The following is a 16,106-nucleotide window of genomic DNA, read 5'->3' as shown; positions in this document are numbered from 1 at the left end:
CAATTAAGTGAATCTATGGTTTACATTATTTTAAATAGTAGAAGCTGTAAAGACAGCTTCCCCTTACCTTTCCCCCTGCCCAGAATATCAGAGATTTGCTCTCTGAATTACATAAAGCAAGTCTGAACTCAAGAACAGATGAAGGTTGAAATACTATATTGACCACTTTCACCAACCTTGAGGCAGTGCTAAAATATTATCTTCCAAATAAAGCTCTACAGTGGTCTTACTGGTTAAAAACATAAAAATGCAATACTTGGGACTTCCCTGGTGGTTCAGTGGTTAAGACTCTGCACTTTCACTGTAGGGGGTGTGGGTCTGATCCCTGGTCAGGGAACTAAGATCCCGCATGCTTGCACCGTATGGCCAAAAAATAAAATAAAATACAATTAAAAATATATTAAATTAAAATCAAGTGATGGCAAGGGATTCCCTTACTGCAGATTGAAAAAAAAAAAAGCAATACTTTTTAATAGTGAATGACAGACTCATATCAGAAGATGAAATTTACCAGTCGTATTTCAAGAAAAACTTTTACATAACTGGTGGATGGAAGTGAAAATAAGTATCATGATTTAGTGAGTACACTAAAATCTTCCACTTGGATTTACCTAATGTTGAGTTTTTTCCAGCTATGACAGATATTAAAACCAAGTTCTGAAAGAAAACAAACTTAGACCCAAATCAGGCTAAATCAAGATTATAAACTATAATAATGTATATTTAATCATGCTATTAATAATGATGCTTTTATTTCATTTTATTTATTTATTTATTTATTTTTGGCTGTGTTGGGTCTTCGTTTCTGTGCAAGGGCTTTCTCTAGTTGTGGCAAGCGGGGGCCACTCTTCATCGCGGTGCGCGGCCTCTCTTGTTGCGGGGCACAGGCTCCAGACGTGCAGGCTCAGTAGTCGTGGCTCACAGGCTTAGTTCTCCGCAGCATGTGGGATCTTCCCAGACCAGGGCTTGAACCTGTGTCCCCTGCATTAGCAGGCAGATTCTCAACCACTGCGCCACCAGGGAGGCCCAATAATGATGTTTTAAGGCTACTAAAAATCAAAAATTTAAACGTTCACCTTTTTAATCTTTAATTTCTATTTATGTATATGTTTTAAAATGCTCACAGTATAAATAACTGTAAATATATATAATTCATAAATGCATCATTTGGAGACATATGCTCATATCTTTTCTTTATAGGATAAATAACCAAAAAAGTTTAAAGACAATGCAACAGAGGTTAAGGGAAAGGAATTGTGAGACAATTATTTAATTTTCAGCTTTAAATCTCACACGCATATGTATTTATAACTAAACTACTGAATATTTCAAAAGAGAGTGTGAAACAAGTTAGTGACATATTTCATTTCATATATAGTTCTACTTTATATTACACAGATAAACTTAGAATGATCTTGAAATAGACAGTATTAAAGTATTTCTAGAAACTGAATCTTTTTCCTACTGATGACCATTACAAATTTTTAAGGGAGCTGCAGGGAAAAAAAAAGTAATCTGAAAATCAAAGTTAGGAAAGGACTGTAGTTTACCAGTTATACATGGGAGAAAAAAAAAGTATTTTAATAATGTTTTCAGTAAAGTCCAAGTGTAAATACAACAATAAAAATCGATTTTTACTAAAGGCGCTCCCTTGTAAATATATTCACCCATGAGGTACACACCATCTGAATTCAGCCTATGCTCTCTACACCACAGGGCAAATATGCCATTCTAAAATCCCCTACGTGATTCTTGGGTGGTATATCAAGTGTATATATATTAACAGCATAAAAAAGCAGTTCTCAAAGTGTTGTTTAAGAACTCCAGGGGGATCCTCGAGGTCAAAACTGTTTTTAGAATAACACTAAGATGCTATTTTGCCTCATATTTCATGAATGTATAGTGAAACTTTCCAAAGACTACATTACATGTGCTAAATACAACAAAATGAATGCAGAAACAGATGAGAATCCAGTTATCTTCAATTAACCCAGACCTCAATGAGATACAATGACGTTAAAAACACCACTACTATTCATTATTTCATTTCAAACTTCATTAATTATAGTAATTATAATTATATATTATAATATTTATTATTTTTAAATGCACTGATAAATATTTTTAAATTTCTCAGTTTTAATTTAGAATACAGTAAATACCTACAGACATAACTCACATAATCAAAACCTCTTTGGAGTTCTCAATACTTAGAGAGTGTAAAAGGGTTCTGAGACCAAAGAGTTTGAGAACCACTAGTTGTATACAGTGACTATAGATTTATGTGGGTTATAGTGCTTATTTTCACACTAAATAGTACTAGTAAGAAATTTTGATAATTTGGATTTCTATGACTATAGATTTACAATTAATGGATTTCCTTTTAAGCAAGTATCCACTTCTTAGTGTTAAATGTAACATGATGAAAAGATACATGAAATATACTAATAAGTGTTTTTTAAAAAGTGCAAACACTAAACTTTTACCATGGAGCAAAAATACCTTTATATGGTTTATTAACATCTTCTGGTAGATTTTGAGTCTCTTTAAAGGGCCTTAAGATACCAACAACTCTAGATTATCTTCTCAGTTGGATCTAATACCAGTTATCTCCTTAAGCAAATATAAAAAAGGGCCTGTCACTGTATCCTACAAATGAAGCAGTCTGAATTCCAAGATTTGCCCAGATCCCGTTAGTAAAAAAAAAACCTACTCCCACTGAAAATATTTTTCTTCAGTTTTCTTATAGTTTTGGGAAAAAATGTTAAAAGTAAAAAGTTTTTAATCATCTGCTAACGCACTCAAGTCTAGAGCACCAATTCCCAGTATTCTATGACAGTTGGATAAACCAAGCAGTAAAGAATTTAACTGCATGTTGCTAAACATGATATCACCTCCCTTTCCAGATGAAAAGACACACACACTTACACATCCTCACACCTACCCACTTGTGCACACATACATATACATGAGCACCACAGACACATACACAAAAACATTTAAGAAATCTCAGAGGATATATATTAAAATGATAATCTCTAAAATGTGGGATTTTCAGTAAATATGATTTCCTTTGAATTGTCATTTCCCCCCCTAATTTTTCAACAGCAAAACACGTACCGCTTATTTAATAAATAAAAGTTTAAAAAATAATTTGGCTCAATACTGATAAGAATATTGCCTAAATCCTTTCTTATATACATCAGTGATTCTCAACTGCAGGCGATTTTGCCCCCCCACCACCACCATAGGATACCTGGCTACCACTGGAGATACTCTTGGTTGCCAAGGTGACAATGAATGTTCCAGTGAAAAATGTGAACAGTGCCCTCTGAGAATCCTGATCTCCACAGACTTTAGCCTCAGATCCACTCGCTTATGCTGTGACCCACTACCTCCTCCCGCCCGCCCCCGCCAGAAGTTCCCTCTCACATGAGTTCTAGGCATACCTTTGAAAGAATTACTTTAAATGATTACCTAAGCCAACTTTTAGAGTTAGCAAATATTTATTAAACTCTTAATAACTTGAAAGGCAGAAAGATGAAGCTTTCACAAACAAAAATATTTTGGTGAATCACTCTTCTGATATATAAAATACTAATGGTTCACTCTATAGCTTCTTAAATATAGTGACCAAAACCCAAGCTAGCTCTCCAGGCAGTTATAGAATGTAATGTTGGAAATATCCATTTTAAATAATTTGTTTTAAGGGAAAAGAAGAAGAAATTTAAAAGAGAAATGAAGGAGTACTTCCCTGGTGGCACAGTGGTTAAGAATCTGCCTGCCAATGCAGGGGACATGGGTTCAATCCCTGGTCCAGGAAGATCCCATATGCCACGGAGCAACTAAGCTGGTGCGCCACAACTACTGAGCCTGAGCTCTAGAGCCCACATGCCACAACTACTGAAGTCTGCACACCCTAGAGCCCATGCTCCACAACAAGAGAGGCCACCGCAATGAGAAGCCTGCGCACCACAACAAAGAGTAGCCCCTGCTCGATGCAACTAGAGAAAGCCTGCACACAGCAACGAAGACCCAATGCAGCAAAAGAAAAAAAAATAAAGAAAAAAAAGAGAGAAATGAAGGACATAGAAAGATGAGAGAAACACAAAATCATGTGCAGTTAAAGCAGAGTTACCATTCTATATTTTTCCACTGGTCAGAATACTTTGTAGCATAAACATTTCTAAGATGGCAAGGAAATTATCCAAATCATGTATATAACAAAATACACATAACATTTTAAAAACCTGAAAAGTAATGGATTAGGGAAAAGAATAAATTTTTGCTTTCATAATGATTTTCCAAAAGATTAAAAAAAAAACCAAATTAAAAACTAATTACTTCACAATAGTGTTCTAAAGAACCTAAAAATCACGATGACACATAACACATCATATATATGGCTTAGTGCTTTGCCAGACACAGCGTATGCATACTTGGGTAGGTTACTTAACCTCTGTGTCTCACTTGTAAAATGGAGGTGACACTGTCTATCTTATAAGGTTACTGGGAAAATTACCTGAGGTAATATATTTAAAGAACTATTAAAAGCACTATTAGAATGATATCCAGTACAAAGCAGTTAATAAAAGCTGGCCTGCTATTGTTATTATGTATTAAGTAAGCAAATGCACTGAACTTAGCATCACACATAAGAGTCTTCCCTCCCCCGCCCAATTTACTTACGTGCATTATCCCCTTCTGGAGGTTGATAAAAAGAAAGGCCCAATGATACTATGGCTGCAATTTCTAATATAATTAAAGTGACATCTTGTAATGCTTCCCATACTAATTGAAGAAAGGTTTTTGGCTTTTTAGGAGGTATAAAATTCTTTCCAAATACAGCTTCTCTTCTCTCTATATCTGCAGGGTTTCCACTTAAACCTAATAAAAAGAAATAAATTTAAGTGAACAGTTTTACTACTTACAAATGAAAATATTTTATTCAAAACACATACGTTCTCTACACTTTAGATTCGTTACATTTAGACACAATTCCTAAGACCCTATCAAAATGGTTTATTCTCATGAGTTAGACTAAGTGTACATAATTTAAATCACCAAAAAACATGTGCAATGCTTTAAGAGAACATTTTAAGTAGATGACGTAAGGTTGAACTAAGAATTTCCACTTTTCCAAACTGCTGGGTTTTGATCATACTGTCTTACACCACCTTATAGACTGCTAGAGACCAGAAATGATATATGAGTTGGATGGTTTTATATTGGAATTAAACATTTCCCTGACCTTTACTTATGATATTTTTCCTCCAAAAGTGGGGAAGTATATAAAGATATTTATTTGATTTACTTATTGCATCTTGGTTAACTTAATAAGTGAAAGTCTTTTATTTTCATTCTTATTTGCTGAAGAACAATGAAAAGTTCATCCACTATAAGCTCTAAAACTTCTATTCTAAAAGGTCTGTTATAGGGAATTCCCTGGCGGTCCAGTGGTTAGGACTTTCACTGCTAGGGCCCAGGTTCAATCTCTGGTTGGGGAACTAAGATCCTGTAAGGCGTGGCATGGTCCAAAAAAACAAAAACAAACAAACAAAAACAGGTCTATTATACTTCAATTGATAAAAGATTTGCAAGTCACAAAAAAAACAGGAGACTTAGGATGACCTTTCCTTCAAGTTTACTTTTTAGGATTTATTTCCAGTTAAAGAAACAGGTAGTGCTATTGACTGGCCATCACTGTAAAGGAAAAGGTACCTTGTAGGACATAACTATTTATTGCCTGGAGCATGGAATTAGAAAGCCGTGAAGCAAAAGGTTAAGAGAGAGCTGGATGATCATATTTGCCTTTCCTTCACCCTACCAAGCAAGTCCTTCTCTAATTTAATCCTGCTGATCCTGTCGAGCCTAGACATATCCCAACTAGCTAATGCAAAGTATGTATATATTTACATTACTGTGGGAGTATGAAAACACAGGCAGCAGTGACAAATGATATTTTCCCTTAGTTTAAGAACACTGAAGAAGGGACTTCCCTGGTGGCGCAGTGGTTAAGAATCCGCCTGCCAATGCAGGGTACACACATTCGAGCCGTGGTCTGGGAAGATCCCACATGTCACGGAGCAACTAAGCCTGTGTGCCACAACTACTGAGCCTGCACTCTAGAGCCCACGAGCCACAACTACTGAGCCCGCGTGCCACAGCTACTGAGCCCACGTGCCACAACTGCTGAAGCCTGCGTGCCTAGAGCCCTGCTCTGCAGCAAGAGAAGCCATCGCAGTGAGAAGCCCGCACACCACAAAAAAGAGCAGCCCCCACTTGCCACAACTAGAGAAAAGCCCGCGTGGAGCAGCAAAGACCCAACGCAGCCAAAAATAAATAAATAAATATTTTTAAAAAAGGAAAAGAACACTGAAGAAGAGGACAGAGATACCAGGATGACATGACTTTTAATTTATCATTATAAATTTAAATTTATAATCAATTTAACCTCAACTCTTTATTTTCTGGCAAGAATTCATTCTAAGAGAACAGCACAGGAAAAAGACAGGAAAACAGCAGATCACTGTAAGGCTCTCGGCTTTAAGTGTTTTAGCTATTACTCTGGATGCAGAGGCAGGCGAAGAGTAGGAGAGAGAAAACAAAGGAAGTTCATTATTAGAACAAACAATGAGAGATGAATATACAGATCTTAAAGTAATTATTTGTTTTGTTTTTGTTTTTTTTTATTGCGGTACGCGGGCCTCTCACCGTTGTGGCCTCTCCCGTTGCGGAGCTACAGGCTCCGGACGCGCAGGCTCAGTGGCCATGGCTCACGGGCCCAGCCGCTCCGCGGCATGTGGGATCTTCCCAGACCGGGGCACAAACCCGCGTCCCCTGCATCGGCAGGCGGACTCTCAACCACTGCGCCACCAGGGAAGCCCTTAAAGTAATTATTTACTTTGGTTTTTTATTAATTACTTATTTACTTGTTAAAGACACCAAAAAGCTTCCAGAGAATGTTTTCACAAGCAACTGTAGCACAGTCGGGTCCACACTAGGCAGTTCAAAAAGCATCTTAGATTTCTGATGACAAAAGTCATCAACTGAAAGCTTCCACAGAGCTCTAGGCTTTGAGTCAGAGTCAATGGATAGAAAGGAAGTGAAGGACTGCACTGACTGTGACTAGCAGGAAACACAATATGAGAGAGGAAACTTGCAAATTATAACTTAGAATCCACACACTGTTTCTTCAGGCAAGAGCAATGCCCTCATCAATCCTGGCTGCAAACAGTTAACAACAGTCTGTGGTTTAATCGGGGGATAAGGGAATCGATGTAGTGAGGTTTTCCATGAAACAGAATGTATTTGTTTTAAAGAACTATACTTTGAGATGTTCTGAAATTATGTGCTTACTGCTTTTCAAATAAAATACCCTTTCTTTTATGAAAGGATGATATTAGACAGTGGGTAGGTTTGTTCTGTCTTATATTTTAATGCCCTTACAGCAAAAATAAAAGATTGTTATCCCTGTGTCAGTCTCCAATTCTTTCTAAGAAATATGTTTGAAGATACTGGTTCCATCAGTTTAACTCACCCTTAATAGAGTCTACCATTAACTACATATAACAAACACCTCAGTTTTAAATATCACCACTGCAACTATAAAAATAGTTGACAAAATCTTATACTGGTTATAACAGGGGCCAATATTTTGTTAATGCTGAAAAGAACAGCCATGAAGCTAAAGATCGCTTAAAAACGTATCTTGGAGGGAATAAGGAAAGAAAAGCAGCTGATGCAAAGGTTATCGTAATTCTTCCTATGCTACCACCACATATACAAGCACACACCTAGGTCACTGCACCACTGAAGCTGTCTGGTTTAGGAATTAGAAAACCTAGGCTCCAATTCACCTACTGAAATCTTGTGCAAGTCACTCTTTGGGGTTGGGCGGGCATTAATATTTATTGGTATAACTCAGATAGTTTGGGAGGACCAAAGGAGAAGGTACAAAGTTTATAAACCATAAACTACAGGGCAACAGTTAGTTAAGGTAAGTAGGAAGAAAGACAAGTTACAAACTAAACACTATAGGTTTTAACTCCATTTTAGGGACAGCTGATTTCTATTCATGTAAAATAATAAACTCACATAATCTAAATATAATGAAGTTCAGAGTTCTGCAGCAGTCTGTCCCCCCTCCCCCGACTCCTGATACTGAATATCTGCTACTTCCAGGTACTGTTCTACTTGCTAAAAAGCCAGTGTGAATATAACAAGTCTTACATTCAGCAAGCTTATATTATGGAGGAAGACAAATAAAGAGACAATTAAAATAGTATGAAGAGAGGACTGGCATTTATTCTAAGTGCATTGGAAACCACTAGAAGGCTTTATAGCAGGGTAGTGATAACTAATTTCATTTAAATTGTTTGAAGGAGAAATTGAAGAGTTGGAGAGTGGAGGAAAAGACCAGCTGGGAGGCCGCTGCAGTACAAAGTAAGAGATGGTGGTAGTTTGCATCTGGGTTCAGAAATGGAGGCAGAGGACTTCCCTGGTGGCACGGTGGTTAAGAATCCGCCTGCCAATGCAGGGGACATGGGTTTGAGCCCTGGTTCAGGAAGATCCCAACGTGCCGAAGAGCAACGAAGCCCGTGCGCCACAGCTGCTGAGCCTGCGCTCTAGAGCCTGCGTGCCACAACTACTGAAGCCCATGAGCCTAGAGCCCGTGCTCCACAACAAGAGAAGCCACCGCAATGAGAAGCTCGCGCACCGCAACGAAGAGTAGCCCCCGGGGCTTCCCTGGTGGCACAGTGGTTGAGAGTCTGCCTGCTGATGCAGGGGACACGGGTTCGTGCCCCGGTCCGGGAAGATCCCACATGCCGCGGAGCGGCTGGGCCCGTGAGCCATGGCCGCTGAGCCTGCGCGTCCGGAGCCTGTGCTCCGCAACGGGAGAGGCCACAACAGTGAGAGGCCCGTGTACCGCAAAAAAAAAAAAAAAGAGTAGCCCCCACTCGCCGCAAATAGAGAAAGCCTGCGCACAGCAACAAAGACCCAAAGCAGCCAAATTAAGTAATTAATTAATTAATTTTTAAAAAAAAAGAAAGAAATGGAGGCAGAGTCACTGAATCTGCCAGGTATCTTGTAAGGAGATCAGACAGAACTTGCTGAAGGACTAGATGTGGATAAAAGAAAAAAAGAAGGATAAAGAATGATACCTAGATTCTTTTTTGTCCATGCACTCAAGTGGATAGATGATAGAGACATTTATCAAGATAGGGCAGGCTTTGGGAACTGCAGACTTGGGTGGAAAAAGGGAGGCAGGAGTTAATGGTTTTGCTTTATCGATTTAAACATGAGATGCCCATTAAAAAGCAGAAATGTCTAGTAGACAGCCGGTTATCCACATTCAGAACTCACAGAGAGATCCGAGCCAGAGAGTCCTCAATATACAGATGATTCTGGAGCCATGGGCCTAATGAGCGCTTCTAGAAAGCTAAAGTAAGTTGACAAGAAGAAAGCAGGGCTGAGGCGAGAGCCTTGGAGCACTCCAACATTTGATTTGAAGATCAGCTAGGGTTCTTAAAACACCAAAGGAAACTGAGAAGAAAAGGGGATACACACACGCACTTACAAATAGATTCATGCAGTACTACAGAAAGGGAGTTTTAAAAAAGATGATGTGGCTGATTATATCAAATGGTGTTTCAAAAGTGGAGTAAAATGAAGACAGAGAATGGATAACTGGCTTTCACTAGATGGCCAGTTGATAAGGAATGGCCTTGATAAGGAATCTTCCAGTGGAGGTATGGAAGAAAGTCTGATTAAAAAGAATCAGATAGATAATGGGAATTAGTTAAGTGGAAACAGTGAGTACAGAAACTTCTTCTAGGAGTGTGATGCAATGGAGAGAAACAAAGCAGTAAAAGTAAAATAAAGCAGTAAAGGTGAATTAAAACGCGTGAATAAAACCCGTTTTGCTTTTTAAAGATGAGTGACAGATATTAAGGCAAGTTATTTAGCAATGGAAATGACCAACTAGAGAAGACCACACTGGTGATAAAGGAGAGACAGGCTGGTTAATCTAGAGCAAAGCCTTTGAAGAAGCCAGAGTAAATGGAATCCAGGGTGTGGGTGTTAGCCTATTATAGGTGTAGGAAGAGGCTCGACTGTGAGGGGGGGGAAAGCAAAGTTTGTGGGGAAGAGAAAGGTAAGCAGTTGGAACTGGTAATGAGACTACATGGTGCTAGTTTTAAAAAGAGAGGAGATATGATATCAAATCATTTAGAATAACTTATGAATAAATATACTGAGAATCTTCTGCCTAGTCCTGTTGGCTCCGCTGATTGTAGTGTAGCAGCAATAAGGCCAAGGGCATGGATCTCATTATGGCCCAGTTAGCTTGACAAAGAGAAAAAAGAAAACCAGTTCAGAATATATGCTTTTGGGGTCTGGATCTACCATTCTACGAATAGATAATGGCTCAAGAATACTGTCTTTATATGTGAAAGGGATAGATTATGGAATAAAATGCAAATTCTATCAATAGCTTGATGTTTTACCAAAAAAAAAAATGTAGCATTCCAACTGCTGGGGCTAATAAAAACATGTCTCAATTTTAGAAAATGAAGAGGGAGAGTAATGGAATATAGAAAGCAGGTGGATTTAACTGAAAATCATGGCTATTACACAGCACATCCTAATCTTATCAAATCCTGCACTTGAAATTATGTCAGTATTTGTGTGTGTGTGCGTGTGTGTGTGTGTGTGCGCAGTAGTGGTAGTGGTGGCAGCAGCCAGCCTGCATCCTTTAAGTGAGGGCCTCAGGAAAACACACAAATCAAGAAAATACGTGAAAATTTGTGTTCATTCTTCTTGAAAAACAGACTAATACCCTCATCATATTTTCAATTTCAAAAGAAAAGGAGACTGCCCTCAAATTTAAGTGAATCACTGTCTAAATTCAAACTTAGGCTTAGTTCCTGAATGCCAACCATGGGCCAGATACTGTGATGGGCATAAACATACAAAGGGAAATGAGTCAGACAGGATGCCTTTCTCTGGCACTTGCCTTCAAGGAACTCACAGTTTGGTGGGGCAGACTTGACAAGTAATCAGTTAATCACAAGCCCGTGTGTTACACATTATGGCGGTGGTGAGGCTGTTAATGGAAGCCAGCAAAGGGAACTGGAATCCAAATTTACGGGGTTGGGGTGGACAAGGGAGTTCTAAGATACCAAACTTGAGATCTCAGGAGCGATTAAGAGAGACAGTCACAGGAAGGGTGAGGTAGAGTGTTTGAGGTGAAAAGATCAGCATGTAACAGGACCAGAAACAAGAGTGAGCTTGGCACAATAGTGTTTAAGAAAACTGAAATTTTTGCTATGCCTCAAATACTGAGGAGGAGAGTTGGAAAAGAGACGAGATGAGATGAGATGAGGTAAACAGGAGCCAGACCCCAAAGAAATTTGTTAACCTAAGTGAGAAGTCTGAACTTCCTTCTAAGGGCAGTGAAAAACCACTGCCAACTTTCAGCAGGAAAGTGACAGGCAGCGTGAAGGGAGACAGGAAAAGACACCAGTTAGTATGTTGTTACCTGAATTATGCAAGAGAAAGGCAGCAGCCTCAAGCAGGGTGGTGGGGAGGTAGAGAAGCAGACACCCTTGAGTTAAGAGACAGGAGTTGGAATTTCCACATCTTGTCGACCCAGTCAGTGAGAACAGGTGAAAGACCCTATCAAAGTCAAGTCTATCCAGCAAGGTGGATGACAGTTTCACTGCAAAGTGGGAAGGAAGAAATATGCTTTCAGAAGGGAAAGTTTGGAGAGGCTGAGAAAATGAAGATGTCTAAAAGCAACTGAGCTTTCAAAAGGCCCAAAGCCTGGGAGAAAAGCCTGGACTGGAGCCACAGATGTCGGAGTCAGATGTGAAGTCTTAGAAGTGGAGAGCATCACCCAGGGAGAATGCAGAGTGCACCGTGAACAGAAACACAAGGCCTGCCAACAGTGAAAGGAAAGCACAGGAGGCGGATGAAACGGGCCAGATAGGAAGAAAGCAAACCTTGAGAGTATAGTGTTATGAAAGCAGAAGAGAATGCTTTGGGAAGGAAATATGTCTATTGTACTCAGAAAACTGAACTTGAAAAAACTAACAAAGCGATGTTACTTCAGGCTCTATCAAGTACAACTTTAAAAAATAATATATATGCTACAAGGTTTGAGAAGAAGTAGTGTTACAATTATCTTCAAAAAATTCATAAGCAATGAAAACTGGTAATCTGAGCAGGATTTAAATTAAATGTATAATTCTCTATTTTTAAAAAAATTTTATTGGGGTGTATAATTCTCTATTATAGCAGGAGTAAATTTCTAGGACAAGGTCACACAAGGATCATCAATAGAAAACCCTCATTCGTAACTGTATACAAGTATTAAAACATACGTGGCTGGCACACCATGGCCATGCAAATCCTTGTCGAATGCCTAAAACCAACCTGTATGACCAAACACATACATCAGGGAATCACAGTGTTCTTGTAGTAGGCTGTAAGTCAGTAATGATTTATCCTGGGCAAAAGGCTGATTTCTTTCCAGAGTTAAAATATATTTCCATGTGTGAATGTCAATTTTATTGTATTACATCATGAAGATATGGTCAAAGCACACCATTACCAACAACCTTACTACTAGCAAGTGCAAATATAAACTGCCATCTGAAACATTATGGAAACATTAGTCAGCCTGGGACAATTGCTGCTGACTCTACCCTGCTTCCTACCACACACTACTTTTGCTCCTCTCTACCACTGTTTCCTTATTTCCTTTGTTTTTTTGTTCTCGTCTACCTAATTTTAGCAACTACCACTTAAAAAGCTTCGTGTCTCATTTGCTTTCCTGCCCTTTACAAATCCATAAAGTCATGCCTCTTACAGAGTACCATTCAGTACCTATCTTTAATTTTTATGAATTCATTTTTATCCTTTGCTTGATACAGTACTATGAATAATAAATGATACCAAGGGCTGAGATTTGCATTCTGTAAATCTTATTAGAGAGTCTATTCTACCATCCAATATAAAATATAATATAGATAACATAGGAACACATTAAAATGGGAAAGATACCAAAAGCTAGGGTAACAATAAAAAGATCAAGAAATATGGTTTAGAACAGGAATAAGAAGGTTAATGTAGGGAAACAATAATGATACAGAAGAACAAAACTGTAATGGCAGTTTTATCCAGTTAGGATATTAGAAGATTATTTTGCCATGAAAGTACATTCTTGGATACTGAGGACTATAAGATAGGTGCTTGCTAACACATAAAACCAAAAATATGAAGCAATAAATCTCATTCCAGTTAACCTTGACATTTACAGTTCTAATTCTTTTAAGAGTAAAGATAATTAATCAGAACCACTAGGAAGTTTTTAATATGAAAATTACATCTGGCTCAAAACACTTCCTATTGATCAGTACACGTACAGTATGCTTAAAATCAAGTTAAAGCACTGCTCTGCTAGAAAACAAGCAATAAATTAGCAGGCCAAATGAGGAAGCACACAAACACAACTTCCTGAGGAGGGCATATTTTAAAGACCAACTAACGAACAGAATCTTAAATCCCCATTTTTTTTTTCATCATGTAATTCCTGCCATCAAAAAAATACTATTGTTGGGCTTCCCTGGTGGCGCAGTGGTTGAGAGTCCGCCTGCCAATGCAGGGGACACGGGTTCGTGCCCCGGTCCGGGAGGATTCCACATGCCGCGGAGCGGCTGGGCCCGTGAGCCATGGCCGCTGAGCCTGCGCATCCGGAGCCTGTGCTCCGCAACGGGAGAGGCCACAAGAGTCAGAGGCCCGCGTACCGCAAAAAAAAAAAAAAAAAAAAAAAATACTATTGTGACGAGAGAATACAGGTACTTCTTTCTCAATCTCTCAACTCTTTTGTAAGCTGAATGAGATGAACTTTTATAACACGAAGTACACTACAGTAGTTAAAAGCATGTCCTCTGTCTAGGTTTGAATCCCTCCTCTGGACTTATGAGCTGTGAGACTTCAGCTAAGTTGCTTAACCTTTTTGTGCTGTGGGTTCTTTGGCTATAAAACAGGATAAGGTTGTTGTGAGGATAAAGTAAGTTGATATAAATTTATAAGTACTAACTACCAACTTGGCACAAAAACCGTTATCTAAGCGTTGCTTATTATTGTTGTTCTTAAGAAACATCTTTTAATTGTTCCTCCAGACTTTAGAGCAATCTAATATCTACATCCCAAATATTTCTGATTTTCCTTCTCTACTCATTTTTCTCTTAGGCATATATCACTAACACACTACACATCTCATTTGTCTTGTGAACTTGTCTTCCCCATGTAAAAATAAGGCAGGCCGTTATGTTTTATTCACGGATGTATGCCCAGAGCCTAGGTAAGTGCCAACAAGATAGGAGATACCCAATAAACACAATATCTCAGCAATTCTAAACCACACACATTCTTACATTTTATTAACAAACATCTCTGAAATTGGGATGTATTTTAATTATACACTTACGATTATCTTACAGTTAAAACTGCCAACACATTCTTTTTTTAGGGGGTATATAAAACATATGACTATCATTAACATAGATCTGACGAAAGACTGTGTGTCAATGAATGAATGAATGAAAGAACCAAAGGGACAGATAAACTTCAGTTTTACTTAACCAAAATTCCTGTACTTTAAAGAACCATTGTTATCTCACTTTCCCTGACTATAAACAGATTATACTTAAAAAAAGGCTACTTATTGCCTAGATCATTTTACTTGGGCATAAAAACTCCGAGCTGATTATTCCCAGGGATGAGTCATTTGTTACCATTTGCCTAGTTGATCAGTGACAAAATATTCATTAGCTTCTGAGTGAATCACTTCTAAATTAAACTAGAACTATTCCTTTGGAAATAACATTTCTGTGAAAGCTGCTGTTGTTTTTATTTATTCTTATGACGACTGTAAACACAAATATAATGCTTACAATGGCTTTTTCACATTCTTTAAAAGAATATTTCAAAATGACAAACTATATATATATAAACAGTGAAGACAAAAGTTTGTACAAATTTTGACAAAAATTAAATTCACAATACTAGGAAGAAGATGAGCAAGAATTTTCTAAGAATAAAAGACGGGGAAAATGGCATACACTTGTTTAATAGCACAAAGCAGCAACAATACACACAAAATTTTGAGTGTTAAGTGAATTTTCTAGAGATTATCCACAACTTCCACCACGTCGTAAAAGAGGTACATAACCATCCCCTCCCTAAATTTTAAAAACTACTGTACTAGGTACAAAGTTTCCGTTAATTTAATAAACTTCACTAATTAAACCAAAATCAATATAAGGAGAACTGCCCAAAATAACAACACAAAAGAAACTGCAGTGCAAACTAAAGAGAAATAATGTCCATTAAAAATGAACAAATAATGTCTATTAAAAATGAAATGGAAGGGTTTTTAGTTAATCAGAAGTTTTGTCTTCTCATAACTAACAGCAGGGAAACACAAAGACATGGTTGAGGGAAGTGCAAATATGTGCAGGTTTCAAAGTGAAGTTCAATATCGGTTTTTTTTTTAATTAATTAATTATTTATTTATTTTTGCTGCGTTGGGTCTTTGTTGCTGCGCACAGGCTTTCTCTAGTTGTGGTGAGCGGGGGCTACTCTTTGTTGTGGCGTGTGGACTTCTCATTGCGGTGGCTTCTCTTATTGTGGAGCACGGGCTCTAGGCACGCGGGCTCAGTAGTTGTGGCGCACGGGCTTGGTTGCTCCCTGGCATGTGGGATCTTCCCGGACCAGGGCTCAAACCCGTGTCCCCTGCATGGGCAGGCGGGTTCTTAACCACTGCACCGCCAGGGAAGCCCCAATATCGTTTTTATGAACAAACGATGTTGTTATAAATATTGAGGGTTTTTAATGTTAACATATCCTATCAATTTGGTGATCATGAAACATCCAAAATTAGGTTTTAGATTAAATGTAGTATGTACATATGGTTGAATTAATGAATCTACCAATTGAGAATAGCAACTTAATGTACAAATCTCTAAAGTTATATGAAGTTAGCTAACATTTTAAAGTAGATTTGCATACTGAACAAACTCCAAAGTTTGTCAAAT

General features: G+C 38.2%; 1 protein-coding gene across 4 annotated transcripts in view; it reads right to left on the bottom strand.

Moving 5' to 3' along the window:
* ATP2B1 (ATPase plasma membrane Ca2+ transporting 1) overlaps positions 1 to 16,106 on the bottom strand; it is a 132,018-nt gene that overhangs the window by 56,964 nt on the left and 58,948 nt on the right. For all 4 annotated transcript variants that reach the window (XM_060164965.1, XM_060164967.1, XM_060164968.1 and 1 more), the window contains exon 3: positions 4,690 to 4,887. In XM_060164965.1, coding sequence (XP_060020948.1) covers positions 4,690 to 4,887 — 198 coding nt within the window. The remainder of the gene's footprint in view (positions 1 to 4,689; positions 4,888 to 16,106) is intronic.

Source organism: Lagenorhynchus albirostris, chromosome 11 (assembly GCF_949774975.1).
Source record: "Lagenorhynchus albirostris chromosome 11, mLagAlb1.1, whole genome shotgun sequence".
In the NCBI taxonomy this organism is placed as follows: Eukaryota; Metazoa; Chordata; class Mammalia; order Artiodactyla; family Delphinidae; genus Lagenorhynchus; species Lagenorhynchus albirostris.
This window is presented reverse-complemented; position numbering and strand designations above follow the sequence as displayed.